The 23,209-nt window shown below is 39.7% G+C and overlaps 1 protein-coding gene across 2 annotated transcripts; it reads right to left on the bottom strand.

Annotated features, from left to right (window-relative positions):
* Nucleotides 1-331: 331 nt before the first annotated feature.
* Nucleotides 332-21,876, bottom strand: LOC100258635 (DEAD-box ATP-dependent RNA helicase 20). 2 transcript variants are annotated; one of them, XR_785913.3, is made up of 15 exons: nt 21,475-21,876; nt 20,569-20,661; nt 20,301-20,465; nt 20,054-20,149; nt 19,049-19,123; nt 18,642-18,803; nt 18,234-18,314; nt 17,431-17,529; nt 8,379-8,474; nt 7,329-7,460; nt 1,685-1,759; nt 1,277-1,366; nt 1,101-1,175; nt 604-861; nt 332-476 (listed from the first exon to the last, which is right to left on the bottom strand). XR_785913.3 is itself a non-coding variant. In XM_002266121.5 (14 exons), the coding sequence occupies exons 1-14, from the start codon at nt 21,763-21,765 to the stop codon at nt 685-687; spliced, it is 1,707 nt and encodes a 568-aa protein (XP_002266157.1). In that variant the 5' UTR covers nt 21,766-21,876; the 3' UTR covers nt 332-684. The 2 variants fall into 2 exon arrangements, 1 of the variants encoding a protein (XP_002266157.1); XM_002266121.5 differs by having other exon boundaries at nt 332-861.
* Nucleotides 21,877-23,209: the final 1,333 nt, after the last annotated feature.

The raw sequence follows: 23,209 nt of genomic DNA, 5'->3' as shown, positions 1-23,209 counted from the left end.
GAGCTGAATATCAAGACCAAAGCCAAACTCAACCCCAAACCTCCACATGAACACCATGGCTTGTAAATGTTGCGCCTGAGCTTGCTAATCTGAATAAATTCTCGGCATTGCCAACACGCCTCCCCACCCCCACCCCGGCATCGCGTGTGTCTGAATAGGCTTTTCTTCATCACCTTTCGGCTGTTCAGCCAGCATCAAAGCGATTCCCCCAGAACCAAATTAATGTGTATTGACACCAAATTGAAAGATTTTAAGTGATCGACTCTCAAACCATTTCTTGGCAATGCACAAGACTTTAAGAAAACTAACTGCAATTTGTGAAACATGCTGATAATAATAACCAGTCCTACAAACTTTAAAAACATCTATTAAGTAATAACCAGTCCCAGTTACATGAGCTAACTACATTAATTGTGTAAAAACAAACTTACAAAAAGTTCATCATCATTGACATCACCTTGTACCCCAAGCAACACCTACAAATATGCATATTACCCTCATCAATATAACGAGGCAATGTCATGCAAACCACAGGCAGGCACAAGGGCATGAATGTGTCAAACTAGAAAAAACTAACTTCGCAAACAAAAAGATGTTCCGGACCTTGCTATCTTGGATACTTAAGACATAGGATCATTAGCCATCTTTTGTAACAAGAAGTACCAAATGGGAGACCTTTTTATATCAGTCATCCCAAGCATCATCTGCTGCACCTTCTGTCTTGATGCTCGAGGGGCTCATCATGAACCTATACTTTTCCTCTATATTTAATGATGTCGGCCCCATCAATGAGAGATTGGACAATGCAATCCTAGCTTCTTTCTGTGCAGCTGCTGCTTCTCTCTCCTTCTTTCTTGCAACCTAGAAGTCAATAGTGATATCAGATTTACAAAGTCATGGAAAGAAGGGAAAACACTGAAAGTGAAACACCCTTTCAAAGAAAAATCTAGAAATTTAACCTAACTTATCCTCCCATGAGTTAACAAAAAGCTGTTAAAAGTATAGAAAAACAATGTGCAGAAAAAGGGGGGAAACATGGTAAATGTGAAGCAAAAGAAACACATGGATTTTGAAATGCAACTTATAGGGGAAAACCATACTTTCCCAGTTGCAAATGCCACAGTATTCCCAGATCCAACATCAGCAATTGCTTTCCTTATATGAGCCACAAGGAACTACACAATGTGATTGAAGAAGATGAGTCAGTATCTATTAACAGAACTACTGAAGGGAAAACCGAAATAAAGTACAAGGAAAAGGTGGAGTAAGAAGATACCACATCACGATCAGTATAAAAAGAAGTAGCTTGGCCTGTTGATCCTGCACGCCCCGTCCTTCCAATCCGGTGTACATAATTTTCCATTGCCTATAATTGAGGCATGCAGAACTTAAGCTTTAAGCTTGCTATTTTTTATAAGCAAATTAATAGTGACAGAAAGGAGCAGGCAAATGAGTTGCATAAAGAGTCAACAACCATAAGCTTATTTTATATTGTATATTGCCCTTCATATTCAAGAAGATTACTACCTACAAAATATTCTTTCCAAATAACAACACCATTGAATTACTATAATGACAAGTCAGACCAGCAAGAACTCCAAAATCTTTTAGGAACATCCAAGACTTGTTAGTAGGTTTTAGGTGAACTCGGTAAGCAAAAACTTTCACTTGAAGCCATAAATACCTTTGGAAGATCGAGATTAATAACATGGGCGACTCCTGTAACATCCAGACCACGGGACGCAACATCAGTGGCAACCTGCATAGAAAGGTTTAAAAATAAGCTACACAGATAAGTATGGGGTCAAGAACCATCCTGATTCTGAATCAAATCAAGTAAGAAATCATGTTAGAAATCCAGAAGAAGAAATACAAACTAAATGACGAAAATCAGAGAGAATGGGAAAGAAGTGTGAAATGAATATGAGGTCAATGGCCTCACATAATTCTCTGCATAAAGCTAATAATATTGAAAAACAAAATTCAGCATTCATATAAATTTGTCGTCCTCATTATAAAGCCCATTCTCTAAATTGATAAATCTAAACTTAATGATCAATAAAAGAAAGAACAAACAAAGAACTGGACCAAAAGACCTGAAACTCACTAAAACAATAAGGCAAATTAGACTGTTGAATATAATGTATGTATTGCATAGTATACTATCTTTCCTTGTTAATATAGGTCACATGTATGGTAGTTAGGACTCCTAGCCTTGTATATATATATCTCTCAATTGTAAGTAGAGATTACAATGAATGAGAATAAGGTTTTTCTCCTCTCTCTCTCTCTCTCTCAACATGGTATCAGAGCCAAAGGAGAAAACCTAATTTTTTCGGTTTAGCCGTGTACTCAATTCCGGCGAACCGTCGAGTGACCGTGTTTTCACTCCGGTCCCCTCACTCTCTTTCCGAACCACCCCGGACAACCTCATCGCCGTCGGATCTCCACCACGCCGGCAACCTTTTCCGGCGACCTTTTTTCCGGGAAAAGACCACATATTCCGAACCGCCGGAGGCTGATCTACATGCCAGTGGAAACCCCACCGGCAACCGGCATCTCACGCGCCGCCCTTCTCCTCCGGCCTGTCACCCACGCGCCGGCGCGTGACGGCGCGTGGCTCACTTTCCGGCCACTTCCGACACCTCTCCAGGCTCGTCCGGCGCCGTCTTGGCCTTCTAGCCCTCCGGCAGTCCTCCTCGAGCCCTGCATCTCCATTTTTTCCCTGTTTTTGGCTTTCTTGCCATTCCGGCCACCTCCGACAGGGCTCCCCCTCCATCCCCGAGGCTTGGTTGCTGCTTCTCTTCCTCTCTAGGCACGTCACGACCTTTTTTCTCCATTGATTGCACCTCTCACAGCCATCTGAACCCATCTTAGGGCTCTCTTCGATCCAAATACGTGAATATGACCACCAAAAATCAGATCTTTACGTCTGTTCTCGCTGGATCTCCTCTGATTACCTCAGAGAAATTGGTTGGCAGTGAGAATTATCTCTCCTGGTCTGCCTCTGTTGAACTTTGGTTTATGGGTCAAGGATATGAGGATCACTTGGTTACCCAGGAGGCAGATATCCCTGAGGTTGACCGCGCACAGTGGAGGAAGATAGATGCACAGTTGTGTAGTGTATTATGGCAATCGGTTGATCCCCGGATTCTTCTTCATCTTCAGGCCTATAAAACTTGTTTTAAATTTTGGACTCAGGCCAAAGGATTATACACGAATGATATCCAGCGTCTTTATAAGGTGGCTTCTGCTATTGTCCATCTCAGCCAACAGGACTTGGATCTATCTACTTATATTGGTCAGATTGCCTCTCTTAAGGAGCAGTTCTTGACTGTGATGCCTCTTACTCCTGATGTTGGGGCTCAACAAACACAGCTTGACAAGTTCTTCATGGTCCTTACTCTTATTGGCCTCCGTCCAGATCTTGAGCCTATTCGTGATCAGATTCTTGGTAGTTCATCAGTTCCGTCCTTGGATGATGTGTTTGCTCGCCTCCTCCGTATCTCGTCCACTCAGACTTTGCCATCTGATAGCGCTTCAGATTCTTCTGTGTTAGTTTCTCAAACTACCTCTCGAGGAGGACGCAGTGGTACCCGAGGTAGAGGCCAACGTCCTCATTGCACCTATTGCAATAAACTTGGCCACACTCGCGATCGTTGCTATCAGTTACATGGAAGACCTCCTCGCACTGCCCATATGGCCCAGTCCTCTGATTCTCCGCTGCCTCAGCCTCCGAGCTCCTCCGCATCTCAGACATCTCAGGCTTCTATTGCCTCTGTTGCCCAGCCTGGTAATGCCTCTGCCTGCCTTACCCACACATCTTCTCTTGGACCCTGGATTCTAGATTCTGGAGCATCTGATCACCTATCTGGTAATAAGGATCTTTTCTCCTTTATTACTACTACCTCTGATTTACCTACTGTTACCTTAGCTAATGGTTCTCAAACTGTGGCTAAAGGTATTGGTTTGGCCCTTCCTCTGCCTTCTCTACCTCTCACTTCTGTCCTTTATACTCCTGAATGTCCTTTTAATCTTATTTCCATCAGCAAAATCACTCGTACTCTTAATTGCTCTATTACCTTTTCTGATAAATTTGTGACCTTGCAGGACCGGAGTACGGGGAAGACGATTGGCATAGGACGTGAGTCTCAAGGCCTCTATCACCTCACCTCAGATTCATCTCCTGCAGTTTGCATTTCCACTGATGCTCCTCTCCTCATTCACAATCGTCTGGGCCACCCTAGTCTCTCCAAGTTCCAGAAGATGGTTCCTCGTTTTTCAACTTTGTCGTCGCTTCCGTGTGAGTCATGTCAGCTTGGGAAACATACTCGTGTTTCGTTCCCAAAGCGTTTGAATAATCGGGCAAAGTCTCCTTTTGAGCTTGTCCACACTGATGTTTGGGGTCCTTGTCGGACTACGTCTACTTTAGGATTTCAGTATTTTGTCACTTTCATTGATGACTATTCTCGATGTACTTGGTTATTTTTAATGAAAAATCGAGCTGAGTTATTCTCTATTTTCCAGAAATTTTATACTGAAATCCAAACCCAGTTCAATATTTCTATTCGTGTGTTACGCAGTGACAATGCCAGGGAATATTTTTCAGCCCAATTTACTTCGTTTATGTCTCATCATGGGATTCTTCATCAGTCTTCTTGTGCTCATACTCCTCAACAAAATGGGGTAGCTGAACGCAAGAATCGACATCTTGTTGAGACAACTCGTACTCTCCTCCTCCATAGTCATGTTCCTTTTCGCTTTTGGGAGGACACTGTTCTTACCGCTTGTTATTTGATTAATCGTATGCCCTCCTCTGTCTTACACGATCAGATTCCTCACTCCCTTCTTTTCCCTGACCAACCACTTTATTTCCTTCCTCCTCGTGTCTTTGGTTGTACTTGCTTTGTTCATATTCTCACTCCTGGACAGGACAAGCTTTCCGCCAAAGCCATGAAGTGCCTCTTCTTGGGATATTCCAGACTTCAAAAGGGTTATCGTTGTTATTCCCTTGAGACTCATCGGTACTTTATCTCCGCTGATGTCACCTTCTTTGAGGACTCACCATTCTTTTCCACCACTTCTGAGTCTCTTCCTGTTTCTGAAGTCTTGCCCATTCCCATTGTCTCCCCACCTGATGCTATGCCCCCTCGACCACTTCAGGTTTATCATCGTTGCCCTCGTGTCGTTGCTCCTCTCCCTTTTCCTGAGGCACCTGCTGACTCACTTCCTATCCCTTCGGCTTCACCTGCCCCGGCTCTGCCTTCTCCTAATGACTTACCTATTGCTGTTCGGAAAGGTACTCGCTCTACTCGTAATCCTCATCCTATTTACAATTTTTTGAGTTATCATCGATTATCTTCACCCTATTATGCTTTTGTTTCTGCTATATTCTCTGTTTCTCTTCCAAAGAGCACCCATGAAGCTCTTTCCCATCCAGGCTGGCGACAGGCAATGGTGGATGAAATGGCTGCTCTGCACTCTAATGGCACTTGGGATCTTGTTGTTTTACCCTCTGGTAAATCTACAGTTGGTTGTCGTTGGGTCTATGCAGTTAAGGTTGGTCCTGATGGTCAAGTTGATCGCCTTAAGGCCCGTTTAGTTGCTAAAGGCTATACTCAAGTTTATGGTTCTGATTATGGTGACACATTCTCCCCTGTTGCCAAGATTGCTTCTGTCCGCTTGCTTCTCTCCATGGCTGCTATGTGTTCTTGGCCTCTTTATCAGTTGGATATTAAAAATGTCTTCCTTCATGGTGATCTTGCCGAGGAAGTTTATATGGAGCAACCTCCTGGTTTTGTTGCTCAGGGGGAGTCTGGTTTAGTGTGCAGGTTACGCCGTTCTCTATATGGCTTGAAACAATCTCCTCGAGCATGGTTTAGCCGTTTTAGTTCTGTTGTTCAAGAGTTTGGCATGCTTCGCAGTACAGCAGACCATTCAGTTTTTTATCATCATAACTCCTTGGGGCAGTGTATTTATCTGGTTGTTTATGTGGACGACATCGTCATTACAGGCAGTGATCAGGATGGTATTCAGAAACTAAAGCAACATCTTTTTACCCACTTTCAGACCAAAGACTTGGGGAAACTCAAGTATTTCTTGGGAATTGAGATAGCTCAATCTAGTTCTGGTGTGGTCCTTTCCCAAAGGAAGTATGCTTTAGACATCCTGGAAGAAACCGGTATGTTAGACTGTAAACCGGTAGACACACCTATGGATCCGAATGTCAAACTTGTACCAGGACAGGGGGAGCCTTTAGGAGACCCCGGGAGATATCGACGGCTCGTAGGTAAATTGAACTATCTCACCATTACTCGTCCAGACATTTCTTTTCCTGTGAGTGTTGTTAGTCAATTCCTACAGTCACCATGTGATAGCCATTGGGATGCCGTAATCCGTATCCTTCGATATATCAAAAGTACACCAGGCCAAGGTGTATTGTACGAGAACAGAGGTCATACTCAAGTTGTTGGTTACACAGATGCAGATTGGGCTGGCTCACCCACAGATAGACGTTCCACTTCAGGGTACTGTGTTTTTATTGGAGGTAATCTAATATCTTGGAAGAGTAAGAAACAAGATGTAGTGGCCAGATCTAGCGCTGAAGCCGAGTATCGAGCTATGGCTTTGGCAACATGTGAACTCATATGGTTGAGACATCTTCTTCAGGAGTTGAGATTTGGAAAGGATGAACAGATGGAACTCATCTGTGATAACCAGGCCGCATTACATATTGCATCCAATCCAGTCTTTCATGAAAGGACCAAGCATATTGAAGTTGACTGTCATTTCATTAGAGAGAAGATCGCATCAGGATGTGTTGCTACAAGTTTTGTCAATTCAAATGATCAACTAGCAGACATCTTCACTAAATCTCTCAGAGGTCCTAGGATTAAATATATTTGTAACAAGCTTGGTGCATATGACGTATATGCTCCAGCTTGAGGGGGAATGTTGAATATAATGTATGTATTGCATAGTATACTATCTTTCCTTGTTAATATAGGTCACATGTATGGTAGTTAGGACTCCTAGCCTTGTATATATATATCTCTCAATTGTAAGTAGAGATTACAATGAATGAGAATAAGGTTTTTCTCCTCTCTCTCTCTCTCTCTCAACATAGACCATGCCAAGAAAACTGAGTGGCACCATTTTATAGCATGCAAAAGTAGATATCCACCATTGTGAGTGAGACCACCATGCCAAAAGGGGGAGTTGGACACAATTTTCATTACACACTATGCATCATCATCAGTCACAACACGCTGAACAAGCCCATTAAAAATGCAATCATCAATACTATTTGAGGATATACACAGGCATACCAAGATATTAGTAGCACCATTCCTAAAATCACGAAGGGCAGCCTCTCTTTCAGCTTGACTGCGGCCACCATGAAGAGCAACTGCACGCAGACCTTGAGCTACCAAAGCTTCCGCGACTTCATCGCACCTTGTCTGTATACATACCCAAATTCAAGTACTAAAAATGTCTCCTAAAGTTTAGTAAAGTAACAACACCAACAGTTATCCTTTAAACACTATAAAAATAGAGCCAGTTTATATATGAATGAAAGAAAAAAAAAATCAGATAAAATATGTATACATATATAAATTGTACTCTTCATCAAGCACCATAGCACTGACATCAAACCATGCCTTGTTATTAGAGAACCATGCTAAGACCTCATATATTAGAGGAAAACCATACACACATACAAACATATAAGATAACAAAATCATTTGTACTCTTCATCTAGTACTATAGAACTGACATCAAACCGAACCATGCCAAAGAAAAAATACACAAACATAGATCAAAGGAAGAAAAAACTTGCACCATATTAACCACGTTTTCTGCCCCTAGCAAAAAAATCATGCATCTAGGCAGCATTTCCTAAGTAAAGAATGACAAACTTTCTTAAAACACTAAATTTTCCAACTCAACTTCAAGAAATACAATACCCTACATGTGATGGTTAGTTAAGATCGTCACATTGTGTTGCTGTTCCAACATATCTTTGATCATCTGCAACAATTTTATTATGTTATGAACATTTTGCACTTCGATGGTAAATTCATGCAAAGATGTTCAGAAGATATAATCTGGACTAAGCCATAACATTAAAAAGAGGGCACTCAGAATTGGCAATGAAAAGCTGGTAGATCAATCTAGAAATTTTTTAAATGCCAGTATAGTTGACAAATAAATGGGCGCATCTAGGTGCCTGTGTTTAGACTAAGGAAAAAAAGGTTGGTATGGATGGATTCTACAGAAGGAAATTATCACACAAGATGCTTAAAGTTATAACCAGCATATTAAAATTTACAGAGTATAAAACAGGTAGACCAAATGTATACAGACATCAGAAATACCTTCCTCTCAACAAAAACGATGGTTAAAGGAAAGGGACGACCACATCTTTCAGCCTGGGATGCCTCCTCCACAAGTAAAGCTAGAAGTCCATCAATCTACACATATTTGACACTGTAACAAGATTACCATCAAAAGAAAAAACTCACAATCAAAGGACCCGATACATCTAAAAGCATAATAGCCAAACCATGGTTGATTTTAAGTACAAGACAATCAAAGAGAATAAGCAGGATAAATGAATAAATGAATGGTAATGACAACGGAAATGACCATTAATGAAGGAAAATTAAACCTGATTCAAACCATAAGAACTGGCAGCAAGAAGAAAAGGGACACCTGACATTATCTGCAGATTGTTTCAGTTCATTCTTATGTTTGTGTGTATCAAACCACCAAGCATACATATGCCTAACCCAACTGATTAACAAGCTTGAGCTGAAAGGAGCATCTGATTTGTACTCATTATCATAACATAGTTTTCAAATAATATGGTTTGCAACTGCAATGGATAGAATGGATAGTGATGATGATAATAGTCTTATCTACATAGAATTTTTGGATTTCCTGAGACTTTTGGATAGTAATAGATATATTCATGTCAAAAGACAGTTTTGCTGTCCACACTTCTTTTCTTATTTTAGCCCATAATTGTTTCCTTATTTCTCCATTTATTATTCTGTACAGTTAGCATACATTATTTGACATATTATAGTTTACATGTATAGGGCTAGAATCATGCGGGAATTTATTTGCTTTTATTTGCTTTCCATGTATAACATCCTTGTAAAGTCTATATATAATATACAAAACTCAAGGCCAAGGTATTCGGCCATTCACACAATATTTTGACATGGTATCAAAGCAAGGTTGCTAATTTTTCTTCCCTCAAATTATGTTCTGTCTTCTCGGTTTCGGAGGAGCCTCTCGTGTCTTTCGGTCAAGTCTGTGTTGATTCGTGCTGCACCCAACCACAACCATTTTTCTCGGTATTTCTGTGATTGTCGTGGGTCAGTTTTCTTCTGGGATTTTTATTTTTTTGTGGTCCACCCTTTTGTCTCGAGTTCTATTTATTTTTTATGGATTTCGCACTTGTGTGTGTTAAGTTTACAGGCACAAATTATTCTACCTGGGCATTTCAGTTTGAACTTTTTCTCAAGGGAAAAGACCTTTGGGGCCATATTGATGGCACGGATGTTGCAAAACCATCCACTTTTGACAAATCTCAAGATGTTGGGTCTTCTCCTTCATGGGTTGTGCTTGATGCACGCATCATGTCTTAGCTTCTTGGTTCAGTGGAGCCTCATATTGTCACCCACTTACGGCCCCATTGCTCCGCTCACTCTATGTGGGCTTACTTGAAGAAAGTTTATAATTAGGATAACGATGCTCGTCGCTTTCAATTAGAACATGCGATTGCCATGTTTCAACATGGTAGTCTTTCCATCCAGGACTACTACTCGGCATTTTTGACTCTTTGGCATGAATATGTTGATTTGGCTACAACGGATGTTCCTATTGCCGTTCTCTCAACTATTCAGACTATTCACGCGACTACCCGGTGTGATCAGTTTCTTATGAAACTACATCCGGAATATGAATCTAACCGCTCCTCTTTACTGAACAGATCTCTTGTTCCCTCTCTTGATATTTGTTTTGGTGAGTTACTTCGCGAAGAGCAACGCCTTAGTACTCAAGCTATTCTGGAGCAATCTCATGGCAGTTCCAGGATGGCAACCGTAGCTTATGCTGCCTAAGGACGCGGACCACCTATGCATTCTAAAAACTTGCAGTGTTTTTGCTGCAAGGAATATGGGCATATTGCTGCTACTTGTCCTAAGAAGTTTTGTTCTTATTGCAAGAAGAAGGGTCACATTATCAAAGAATGTCGTATTCACCCCCAGAATCGTCAGGCCCAAGCATTTCAGACTTCGATTATTGTCCCTCTTGTAGCAACTTCTGCAGCACACGACTCTCCTTCAGTTGCGTGCTCTGTTCCTGCACCAAATTACTGCACCCTAGAAATGGTGCAACGAATGTTAATTTCAGCATTGTCAGCAATGGGGTTCCAAGGTAACAATTCTACTAAACTCTGGTACGTGGACTCGGGGGCCTCTAATCACATGACTAATAATCCCACCGCTTTGTGTCATGTTCGGCCCTACGCTGGTCAATCTTCCATTCAAACTGCCAATGGCAGCTCTTTGCCCATAGCTGCTATCGATGATGCCTCTTCTAAGTTCACTAATGTGTTTCTTGCTCCTCAACTTTCCACAAATCTTATTTTTGTTGGCCAATTAGTTGATAACAATTGTGCTGTTAATTTTTCTAGTAATGGTTGTGTTGTGCAGGACCAGGTAACAGGGGAGCCAATCACGAAGGGCCTAAAGTGGGGCGCTTGTTTCCACTATTTTTACCTGTTCCAGATTTTTCTCCACTTTCTTCTATTAAGTCTTTTGCTTGTAATAATGTTTCAAATCTTAGTATGGTGTGGCATCGTCGTTTAGGTCATCCCAATACTCAGATCTTATCTCATGTATTGAACTCTGATTTACCTGGTAATAAGGATCGTTCTTCTTTATCTCTTGAGTGTGATTCTTGCAAACTTGGTAAAAGTAAAACTCTTCCCTTCCCTTTGCATGCAAGTAGAGCATCTCACTGCTTTGATCTTATCCATAGTGATGTTTGGGGACCTTCCTCGGTTAGTTCACATGAGAAATTTAAATATTATGTGACTTTCATTGATGATCATAGCAGATTTACTTGGGTCTACTTTCTTCGCTCTAAATTTGAGGTCTTTCGTACTTTCACTGAGTTTTTAGCGTATGTTGACAATCAATTTTCTACTTCTATTAAGACATTACACAAAGATTCCGGTGGTGAGTATTTGTCTATTGAGTTTCAAGCATTATTGGCTTCTAAGGGTATTATTCATCAACGTTCATGTCCCTCTACTCCTCAACAAAATAGAGTTGTCAAACGTAAAAATCGTCATCTCCTAGATGTGATACGTACTCTCTTGTTAGAATCTTCTGTTCCATCCATGTTTTGGGTAGAGGCTCTGAAAACTGCTACTCACTTGATTAATCGTTTACCTTCTCAAGTCCTAGATATGGAGTCTCCCTATTTCCGCTTATTTGCTAAGCAACCTAGTTATGATTACCTTTGTATTTTTTGTTGTGTATGCTTTGTTCATTTACCTCCTCATGAGCGACATAAATTATCTACTCAATCTGTTCGATGTGCTTTGTTGGGATATAATATGTGTCAAAAGGGATTTGTTTGCTATGATCCTACATTACATCGTACACGTATTTCTAGGAATGTTATTTTCTTTGAAAATCAACATTTCTTTCATGTATCCTCTTCTACTGTGTCATCCTCTTCTACTATGGTTCTCCCCTCCTTTGAGCAACAGTTCTCAGATCTTCATCCAGTCAATTCTCGCTTTCAACCAGGTATTGTGTATATGAGACACTCCCGCCCACAGTCTCTTTCAGTGGCTCACCCGATATCTAATCTTACCACACTCCAAATTCAGTCAGTTGCAGCACCTCCAGCATCTTTAGTACGTCGCTCTCCTCGAGTGTCTGTACCTCCGAATAGGTATGGATTTCCCTCTTCCAGTTCTGGAAATTCTATTTCAACTCTTACTGCTACATTGTCCAATTTTGATATTCCCACATGCTGCCAAGCATGATTGTTGGTGACAAGCTATGCAGGAAGAAATTGCCGCTCTAGAGGCCAATCACACTTGGGACATTGAGCCCTTTCCTCCCACTATTGTTCCTCTGGGTTGCAAATAGGTTTACTCAGTCAAGGTCCGATCTGATGGAAGTTTGGATCGTTACAAAGCTCGGCTTGTTGCACTTGGGAATAATCAGGAATATGGTATCAATTATGAAGAGACCTTTGCTCCTGTGGCTAAAATGACTACTGTTCGTATGATTCTAGCTCTTGCTGCTTCCAATGATTGGCCACTACTACATCAGATGGATGTAAAAAATGTTTTTCTTCATGGGGATCTTAAAGAGTGTATTTATATGAAGTCACCCCTGAGATTGTTTTCCTCTCCAACTTCACATGTGTGTAAGCTTCGTCGCTCTCTTTATGGTCTCAAACAAGCTCCGAGGGTCTGATTTGATAAATTCGGCACCATTTTATTACAATTTTCATTCAGGCAGAGCAAGTATGACACTTCCTTGTTTCTTCGGAAATCAGACATGGGTATTGTTGTTCTTTTGGTTTATGTTGATGATATTGTGATCACTGGTTCCGATTTTGCTTTACTTGGTCAGCTCAAAACACATCTCTCCGAGTCCTTTCATATGAAAGATCTTGGGTCTCTCACATATTTTCTTGGTCTTGAGGTGCATCATAGTCCCTCTAGTATTTCCCTCAATCAACATAAGTATGCGAGTGACTTGGTGGCTACAGCTGGTCTACAAGGGGCTACTTCTGTTGATACTCCTATGGAATTAAATGTCAAGCTTCGCAAAGAGGAGGGCGACTTACTTGCTGATCCCAGTTTATACAGGAAGTTGGTGGGTAGCCTTGTTTATCTCACCATTACTAGACCAAACATTTCTTTTTTTGTAGAGCAAGTCAGTCAATTCCTTCAGACTCCTCGTCATCTTCATTTGGCTGTTGTCCATAGGATCATGCGCTATGTTCAAGGCACTTCTACTCGTGGCTCGTTCTTCCCTGCAGGCAATTCTACTCGCCTTGCTGCTTATAGTGATGCTGATTGAGTTGGTTGTGCGGATACCCATCGCTCCATCACTGGTTGGTATGTGTTCTTAGGTGATGCATTGATCTCTTGGAAAAGTAAAAAGCAAGACAAAGTCTCTAAATCATCTATGGAATCTGAGTACCGGGCGATGTCTCTTGCTTGTTCTGAAATCATTTGGCTTCGAGGTTTGCTTGCGGAGTTAGATTTTTCTGAGACCGATCCTACACCTCTACATGTCGATAATACAAGTGCTATTCAAATCACGACCAATCCTGTCTATCATGAGCGCACAAAGCATATTGAAGTGAACTATCACTCTATCCGTGAAGCCTTTGAAGCTCGTGTCATCACTCTTCCACACATTTCCACTGACTTACAAATTGTTGATATCTTTACCAAGGCTCTCCCTCGTCATCGACATTGCTTGCTAAGTAGCAAATTGATGCTTGTTGATCAACTTGCATCAATTTGAGGGGGGCTGTCAAAGGACAACTTTGCTGTCCACATTTCTTTCCTTATTTTAGCCCACACTTCTTTCCTTATTTTAGCCCATAATTGTTTCCTTATTTCTCCATTTATTATTCTGTACAGTTATCATACATTATTTGACAGATTATAGTTTACATTTATAAGGCTAGAATCATGCGGAAATTTTTTATTTTTTTTTTATAGATGAACACAAAATATATTAAAAAAGGTCGAAAGGCCACAAAGCATACAGGGAGTATACAAAGCAGCCACAAAGCAAAAAACACATAAACAGAACAACCTCACCAGCCCTTAAGGAGCCGCTAACCACTCCAAGAAGCCTAAAAGTGAAGAGGACTCATCTCTCATATACCCTAGCCCAACTCCACAAACTACATACAAAAAAATTCTTGAGTGTCTGAATAGCTAACGAATCCCCTCTAAAAGCTAACCTATTTTTTTCCTTCCAAACCGTCCAAAAAATACACAACGGGATGGAATTCCAAATCTTTTTCCTCTTTTTACCCACAAAAGGGTCCCTCCAACAAAATAACACCTCTTTAACTGTCTCTAGGAACACCTACTGAACCCCAAACAAGGCAAGGACGATCTCCCAGAGGACCCTGACCACTGTACAGTGTAAAAGAATGTGATTTACATTTTCCTCTTCACAACCACACAAATAACAACGATTAGGGAACTACCACCCTCGATTTTGAAGCCTGTCCAACATAAGGATTTTTTCCCAAGTAGCTCCCACGCAAAGAAAGCAACTTTGGTTGGAACCTTATCCACCCAAATGCTCTTTTTCGGAAAGACAAGGGGATTAGGGGCAGCCAGCAAATTATAAACGTCCCGAATCCGAAAAATATCAAGACCCCCTCCTTTCTATAACATTGAGTCCTCTTCTGAAGAAATCCTGAAGTCCCTTAGCAAAAGAAGCGGCTCTTCTATTAAATCCAGTTCCCAATCATTAGAATCTCTATACAATCTGAGATTTCACCCTCCTTGACCAAGGCTTGAATCCCACACTTTATTGATCATTGCGTTTCTAAAGACCATCATGGCATAAAGCTGGGGAAAATTTTGGGACAGTGCTGCGTTGCCGCACCAATGGTCAGTCCAGAACTTGACCTTAGTCCCCCTCCCCGCCTTGAACTCAATGTTATCCCAACACCAACTTGCCTCCTTCAGGATCTCCTTCCAAACCCCCACTCCAAAAGTACCACGAGCTTCATTAGTTCTCTAACCACATCCCTCTTGGCCATACTTCACCCCGATCACCTTCTTCCAAAGTAAATCTTTTTCAAAGGCAAATCTCCAAATCCACTTACCCAGCAAAGCCTTGTTCAATAAAACAATCTTCCGAATGCCAAGACCCCCTTTCTCCTTTTGAGTACACACCGCCTCCCAATTGATTAAGTGGATTTTCCTTTCCAGGCTTCCCCCTCCCCAAAGAAAATCTCTTTGTAATTTTTCAAGCCTTTTTACCACTAACTTGGGCATTCGGAAAAGGGACAATTGGTAGATAGGAATATTGGCCAATGTACTTTTAATGAGGGTAATTCTCCCGGCCTTAGACAAATAATGCCTTTTCCAAAGAGCTAATCTTCTCCTCGTTCTTTCCTCCACCCCATCCCACATAGACAAGGCCTTGTGATGGGCTCCAAAGGACAGCCCCAAATACTTAACAGGAAAATCCCCCACTCTGCACCCTAACTCCACAGCCATTTCCTCAATATCTTCAACCTCCCCAACAGGAATTAATTCACTCTTGGCCAGATTAATCTTAAAACTAGAAGCCGCCTCAAACTACGCCAAAATCCAACCAAGATGAGTTAGATGCTCCTTCCTTGCTTCACAAAAGATGATTGTGTCATCGGCAAAGAGTAAGTGGGACACATTCATCTCCATCCCCCCTCTCCCTCGAAGTCTGCAACCAGAAATGAAGCCCCCCTCAACAGCCCTTCTTATGAGTGCACTCAGCACTTCCATACCCAAAACAAAAAGGTAAGGAGAAATGGGATCTCCTTGACGCAGCCCCTTAGAGATGGAAAAGAAGCCTACTGACACCCCGTTGACAAGAACCGAAAATTTTGCAGTTGAGATGCACCACCGAATCCACTCCATCCAACGAGACCCAAAGCCCATCTTATGCAAAACCTTCATGAGGAAGTTCCAATTAATACTATCATAGGCTTTTTCAATATCCAGTTTGCCAACCAGCCCTTTCTCTTTCCGCTTCTGCCAATAATCAACCACCTCATTAGCTATGAGAGAGGCATCCAGAATCTGTCTTCCCCTCACAAATGCATTTTGATCCGCCGAGACCACCTTACCTAACACCTTCTTCAACCTATTGGCCAGCACTTTGGCCAGAAGCTTGCATAGCCCCCCTAAAAGGCTGATGGGCCGAAAATCCCCGAGATCCTTAGCCCCACCTTTTTTTGGGATGAGGACCAAGAAGGTAGTATTTAGGCTTTTAGCAAAAGATTTCTGGTCATAAAATTCCTTAAACAGCTCTACAACCTCCTCCTTCACAAAATCCCAACAAGATTGCCAAAAGGCCACAGTAAACCCATCCAGGCCCGGAGCCTTGTCTCCGTTCATTTCCATCAGAGCTAAGAAAATTTCTTCCTCAGTAAAAGGCATCTCCAGAGCTTCAGCTTCACTGTGGTTTAGACATTGAAGGTGCAGCCCCTCAATGCCAGCTCTCCATCCTGGCTCTTCCAAGAGCTGATGCTGAAAAGCATTCACAATCCCCTCCTTCACCTCTTGCTCCTCAGCCAAAGAATCATGCGGGAATTTATTTGCTTTTATTTGCTTTCCATGTATAACATCCTTGTAAAGTCTACATATAATATACAAAACTCAAGGCAAAGGTATTTGGCCATTCACACAATATTTTGACAATACAAATGCTAGCTATAAGTATCATAGCTAGGGCATACTATATTTTTTTTTTTGTACCCTACAATCCATTTTGGATTATTTTATGCAGTAGTCTATGCTTATCATAGAATATCTTCCAATACCAAGTCTCATCACCATTATAAAAGCTAGCACTGATGCCCTAAACCATTGCTGAGAGTATAAACCTGATAAATGTTTTGAATTGGAGGATCAAGGATGGGACTGTAAGTTTTCCTTGCTGCAGCCATCCCCACCCCAAGGAAAAGGCCAACCTCAACTACTCCAAATATCATCTCTTCTTTAAATGTCCTAAAGGAACTTCCAAGCCCAGAAAAAGCATAGAAGAAAATTTGTTGTGGTCAACTTATCTTTATACAACATCAAGCCTGGTGTCCACCACAATCTTTCCTCATACATAGCAATAAATGAAAGAAACAAGTCTTCATGGAGGCTCATAACCCATTTAATTTCCCAAAAGAACAAAACAAATTTTTGAAAAAATGAAAAAAATAAAAAACCACCAAGAACAAGTACTGACTGCAACAATTGCAGTATGCCAGTAAGTTCTAAGTGTCTAATTTGATTAGCCTTATAATGTATAGTCTTGCTATCACTACACATCATATCTCTCAAGTCATTCATCCAGCTACAAGTTTACAAGCAAATAACCTCTATCTCCAGATTCATACCCAATTTAGGATTGACCTTCCATTTAGAAATCTAACTTGTTAATTTAGACAAGGATAAATACTAAAAGTGATAATGGGACTCCAAGTAATAGAACTTGAAGCATACATGTTGAAGAACAAAAGAACATGTCCAAGCTCCTCCCCTAAAAAAGACTCGTGTGTAAGATCAGAAAATTGTGATTAAAAAATTAGAGGAGAACTAAGTGAGATTTCAGGAAAGAAAAAATGTATCAAGTGCCAAAATAAGCATACCTTCTCACTTTCAGAAACCTTCTCCAAAATCTGAGAAACATTTGCTGTTGGGCAACTCACTTTTCCCACCTTTACTTGCACAGGATTATTTAGATACTCCTAAGACGGCACAAAAAAATAAAGTCAAATTATGCCAAAATACTTCATGCTAACATCAAAATCAATCCAAATAAATACAAAAGAAGACATAATCGTTCTCAGAGCAACTTCTAAAAAAATTTTGCTTAATTTTTACAAGACTTAACAATGTCATCTTGGAGGTGCCACACACGCTAACACCAAAATGAGAAAGGCATTTGATACCTCTTCTCAGAAGCATCCATTGTTTGTAGGCTCATTTTAACACCAGAAAGATTTTTAAAAATCAGAAAAAGTGGGAAATCCACATTATGCAGAAGAAAGCACTGCCAAAGTTGGGAATGTACTTTTCTTTTAATGTACTTTTGGAACCTATAGGAGCATTCAATTACACTGATTTCAAAGTCAGACTCAGTTTTCTCGAACTCCAAGGTTAAGTGCTTGATCATATCCCACAAAAAGAAAGCAAAGAAGGGAGAAAAAAAAAAGGCAAATATACAGCAGAACCTTATTTATTGAGTTCAGATGCTTTCCAGAGGGACATCTAGAGGATATTGGATGAAACTCTTAATCAGGAGGACAAGGCATGGACTTACATCAGATGTAAAAACTTCACAGTACAAGTTTAACACAAACTCTGGGTTCAATTTGAGCATGAGGCAATAAAAAATGGAATCAACTTCTTGACAAGATCACCATGATGTGAAACAGAAAATACTCCCAACCTGTGCTAATGTTTCAATCTCCATTGGCATGGTTGCACTGAACAGCAGTGTTTGATGCTTTTGTGGCAGATTTTGCATCACCTGAAATGGAATGAAAGGGAGTGTAAAATGTCTTCTTCCAGAAGGTTCACAGACCATATGCTGAGAATGAGATGATGATAGGTTGCAACCAAATGCAAGTAAACTGATTGCATGTTTTTTTATTAAAGCATGCAAAACATTGCAAAAGCAAGGAAAAGGAAGGACACAAAATGTATAGATAGATTAACATGCTTACAAAGAAAAGAGAGACACTAGGAACTGGAGCATAAAATGAACTAAATAAAGGCAGAGCCTCTTAAGTAGCAATGATATAAGCAAGTGGGGAAAATCTAAAAATGTGAGTATATGGATTGGCATGTAATATACCTCTCTTATTTGTGGTTCAAATCCCATGTCAAGCATTCTGTCAGCTTCATCCAAAACAACAAATGAAATTCTGGAAAGAGACGTGTTTCCTTCTTGTAAATGATGAATGAATCTTCCAGGAGTGGCAACCACTATATTTACTCCTGCTCTAAGTTCAGACCTCTGTTTGGTGTCAAGCAACAAAAGAAACCAACAAAACATATATGCGTATATAAGATAGGATTGGAAACCATTTTTTCCTGCACCAAGGAAATGAAATGTAAACAGCAATAAGAAGAGACAGGACATAAATTTTTCCTTTTGTTCTCCTGCAGTCCTGCTCAGAAATGAATAAGGAGAAACTAGGACAACGATTTCAATTTTCAAAAACCATTATGAAATGAAATTATCAAGACAAAATTGGTCACCTGCTCGGAAATGTTTGTTCCACCCACAACTATCGCAGTTCTAAAGGAATCAAGTGATCTACTAAAAGCCTTAACCTGGACAGGAGACATCAGATTGCTCAACATGGTAATTTGAGAACGAAAGATGATCTCAAAATAGATCAGATATTAAATGTAAATCAAAAGATACAACTCATAATTCAAGGAGAAAAAAATCTCGCTAAATTATTCATCTCATAAATCCTAAATAAATGATAATATTGGTTCTTATTCATTCCCACAAATGTAGAGAATAAAACCCAAAAGAGAAGGAAAAATGTGCTCACCCTTCAAATAAAATAAAATAAAATAAAAACCAAGTTTGAAAAACAATACTTAAAATGATATGATGTGCTAGACCACATGCAATAAAAGAATGATCTCATCATTCACCAAGCTAACCCTTCTTAGATAAGCCTGGCATACTCAAGAATTATCAGCTTTCATGGTTCAGACATATTAATTCCATTTCCAAATTGACCAAAGAAACTAATAAAGGAAATAATCCTAGTTTGCTTTAAGGTTCTAAAGAATTTGGAGAAAATGTTATTGGGTCCTATTTATGCATAAATATTCATATTCAGAAGTAAACAAAATCCAACGAATGCATGCCAGTTTAATATAACTTTCATATCTAATAAAAAAGTAATCGAGATCAAAGAATATAATGAAGAATGTGAGAGAGTGCTTTTGTGTATCCGTTCAGCAAAAACAAAGAACAAAATGGCGAGAATAATAAACATATAACAATTCAACACGCCAAAATGTCTTTGTTCATCTAATTGGGTTGGCAACATGAAGTCCGCTCTAGATTAAAACTAACAAACATAATTAAGAACCAAATGTGAATTCAATTTTGACAAACACTTGCAGCATCGTTATAATGTGGTTTAGAAGAAAAAACATGAACTATTACTGCCAACAGTTTGAAACTTAGATAATCCTAACAACAGCATTCATCTTCTATTCACAAAAAATAGTTGGCACCTCCTTTTCTATTTGTTGGGCAAGCTCTCTTGTGGGAGCCAAGACCAATGCCAATGGTCCATCACCTCGCCGAACAGGAGGTTGAGCCAAGCAATGCTGCAAAATTGGAAATGGAAGATAGAAAAGTAAGGCAGAAAACCATCAATTAGCCAGATATATATCCAATTGTTCAATTTCCAAGCAAACACTAAAACTCAAAAGAAAATATAAAGTTCATAATAGTCCATTAAAATCATGAAATAAAGACCTGAATCATAGGAATAGCAAAAGCAGCAGTCTTTCCACTACCAGTTTCAGCACATCCCAGGAGATCCCTTCCGCTGAGAGCAACTGGCATGGCCTGAGCTTGAATAAAGGTGGGCCTAGTATATTCATGAAAGGTAATATCCTTCATGATGCTTTGGTGCAGACCCTGAAAAAATAAAAAACCATATTTTCTTAACTTGAGATTTTATTGCTGCCTCATTAAAGTAGCTTTGATCATATCACCAAGACACATAAATGCACAAATTTACCATGTCTGTGAATGATTCAATTGGTGCAGGTGCAGGAGGCAAGTCTGGAGCAACAGTAACATCAACATTAAGCCGCAATCGGACCTCTTCAATCTGTATGTAAATGCATCATGCCAAGATAACAAAAACATTAATTCAAATTCAATATTTCAAATGATCGCTTTGATGAATATGCCAATATTCCAATTTCTCCAATTTCAGAATACAAAAATGATTATAATTCAACCAAAAGAATCTCAGGCAGAAAATACGTTTTAGAGCACAAATGAAACATTGAACCATAAACTAACTATTGCCTTCAAGTCCAAATATAACGCAATGACTAAAATTAACAAAAAATGATACTCCGGTTGGTTGTTGAGAATCAGGCAGAAAACTGAAGGAGAGGACAACGAGCAGACCATGAGAACAAAAAGTATCAAATTTTTGGTGGTGTCATACCTCTTTGAGCTCTCTCACTGCCCAAGTCACATTTTTCCTTAATTATGCCACATTTTTTGAACCTTGGTCATATTCAGTGACATTTTCTTAAGTCACATTCTTTATATATTACAGAATCAGAATCATATAATTTTCCAAAGGATAATTGAATCTTACACTATCCACTGCTTCGGCTCCTCCAAAAACAGAATAATCATCTCACTTAAGTTTTCTAAGACTATTTTTTGACTGATGTAACTTAAGCTCTCTTTTTTCTTCCAACTAAACAACAATAAAAGAAACGTTGACTTTTCCCCTTCTCATTCATAATTATCTCAGCAACCAAACAGGGCCACAAAACAACACAACAACAACTCCAAAAAGAACGCCAAAATTAGCATAGTAGTGAAATTAATTCAAGCAACAACCCACTCAAACCACCATAGCCAAAAAAAAAAATCAATCAGAGAACCATAAACATCAAACCTGTTCAGGTTTCATAAGGAAAACACGGTCGGAAGGCTTCCACTGAGGGAAAACGGGCTCCGGAACGGAGGGAGTCCGAGGCACGGCGGCGGCATTGGAGGAGGCCCAACGAGAGAGAGAAGGAGAGGAAGAGGCGTTGGAATGAGAGAGATGAGAGTTTGTGGAGGAATAGGAAAGGTTGTTGGTGGTGCGATGAGTGTCGTCTAGGGTTACCGCGGAGGTTTCGGTAGGTTTGGAGGTTCGAGAGATAGAAGAAGAAGGGTTCCTCAGGTGCGGTGGCACATAAGACATTGCTTGAGACCGAGAGAGAAGGAAACGTATATTGACAGAGAGAGTGCGTGTGAGCAGCCGAGGGAAGGGCTCGTGGCTTCGTGCTAATCTGAGCTAAGGATGATGGTGAAAGCCTGAAACTATATCAAGTATATGATACCTCTGTCTCAGCAACTTTGTGGGCTGAAAGAAATGGGCCTGAAAATTTTGGGCCATTTTGAACATCGTAACTGTTAGTATTTTGGTCCCGTTGAAGTTAGCCCATATTTTGCAATATAACTGGATCAAGCGGGGAGAGAGGCCCATGAAATGGTCTTCCAAAGTACTTGCGTTCCCATAGTGCATCCATTTGGTGAATTTTGGACAGAAAATAGTTTTTCTATAATTTTTCATAATTTATTCTAAAAATAGGTTATTTTAGAACAATTTTGAGGTATTTTAAGTTGTTTGAATAGAATCTTCTAACAATAATTGAAAAGATAGAAAATACTTTAAAAACTTTATATGGTATTTAAATATATGGTAATCTTCTAACAATGGAAGAAAGAAATTATGATTGTGCTCCATGGAGAATCCACCAAGGTTGAAGATGATTTGATTTAGGAGATTTTGGATAATTGGATGATGAGTGGGGTATAATTGCGGGAAAACATTATCTAATTGGTTTTTAAATTGACTCAAACACTTAAAAAAACTTGATGACAAAATACCAATATTGGTTCATTGTTTTATCTTTAAATGGATTTCTTTAAATTTATAGGAATATATATTGATTGTTCCCTAAGTGTTTTTGAGCTTAAAAGTTGAAAATTTTCAAAATTAAAAAAGTGTAAAAAGTAACGATCAATCGATTTAGTATTTTTGTAAGGGCAAAGCTCAACTAATCGAGTTTCATCTCAATTAGTTGAGTTGAGTTGTGTTGTGCAAACTTTTCAAACAGTAACCCTCGGTGTTGTATTGAAGTGGTTAAGGTTTTACCTCAACTAATCAAATATCATTCAAGATTTTCACAATCCATTGGTCATCTCCATATATATTTTTAACCAAATCACTAGTTCTTTGATTTATCATCTAGTCAATGAGTTGACTCGAAACTATGGCCCGTGACTAGTTTCAAGTATGGGAAAAAATCTAAAATCAAAACAAAAACTAACGAACAAAAAAAAAATAAATTGAACAATTATGGTTTCACCAACATTCAACAATCATTATACAAACTAATTAAAGAGCTTGCAAAGGTCTCTTTTCTTGACAAACAAAAAATAAATAAATTGAACAATTATGGTTTCACCAACATTCAACAATCATCATACAAACTAATTAAAGAGCTTGCAAAGGTCTCTTTTCTTGCACCATCCTTTCTTTTGCTAATCGTATTTTTTCATCGTACTAAGTCTCAATTTGTAAACAAAAAACCTCACCATTTAAGTGTTTTGAACTTATAAAATATGAAAACTTTTTTTCA

The sequence above is a fragment of the Vitis vinifera genome, chromosome 6 (genome assembly GCF_030704535.1).
Source record: "Vitis vinifera cultivar Pinot Noir 40024 chromosome 6, ASM3070453v1".
Lineage (NCBI taxonomy): Eukaryota > Viridiplantae > Streptophyta > Magnoliopsida > Vitales > Vitaceae > Vitis > Vitis vinifera.
The sequence above is the reverse complement of the archived record's forward strand: the minus strand, read 5'-3'. Positions and strand labels throughout refer to the sequence as shown.

Coding starts and splice junctions, on each gene's coding strand:
- LOC100258635 (XM_002266121.5), bottom strand. CDS start 21,765: ATGTCTTATGTGCCACCGCACCTGAGGAACCCTTCTTCTTCTATCTCT. Junction 18,804..19,048: donor GAACAAACATTTCCGAGCAG/GTGACCAATTTT, acceptor GACACCAAACAG/AGGTCTGAACTTAGAGCAGG. Junction 8,475..17,430: donor AGGTTTCTGAAAGTGAGAAG/GTATGCTTATTT, acceptor AAATATGTGTAG/ATTGATGGACTTCTAGCTTT.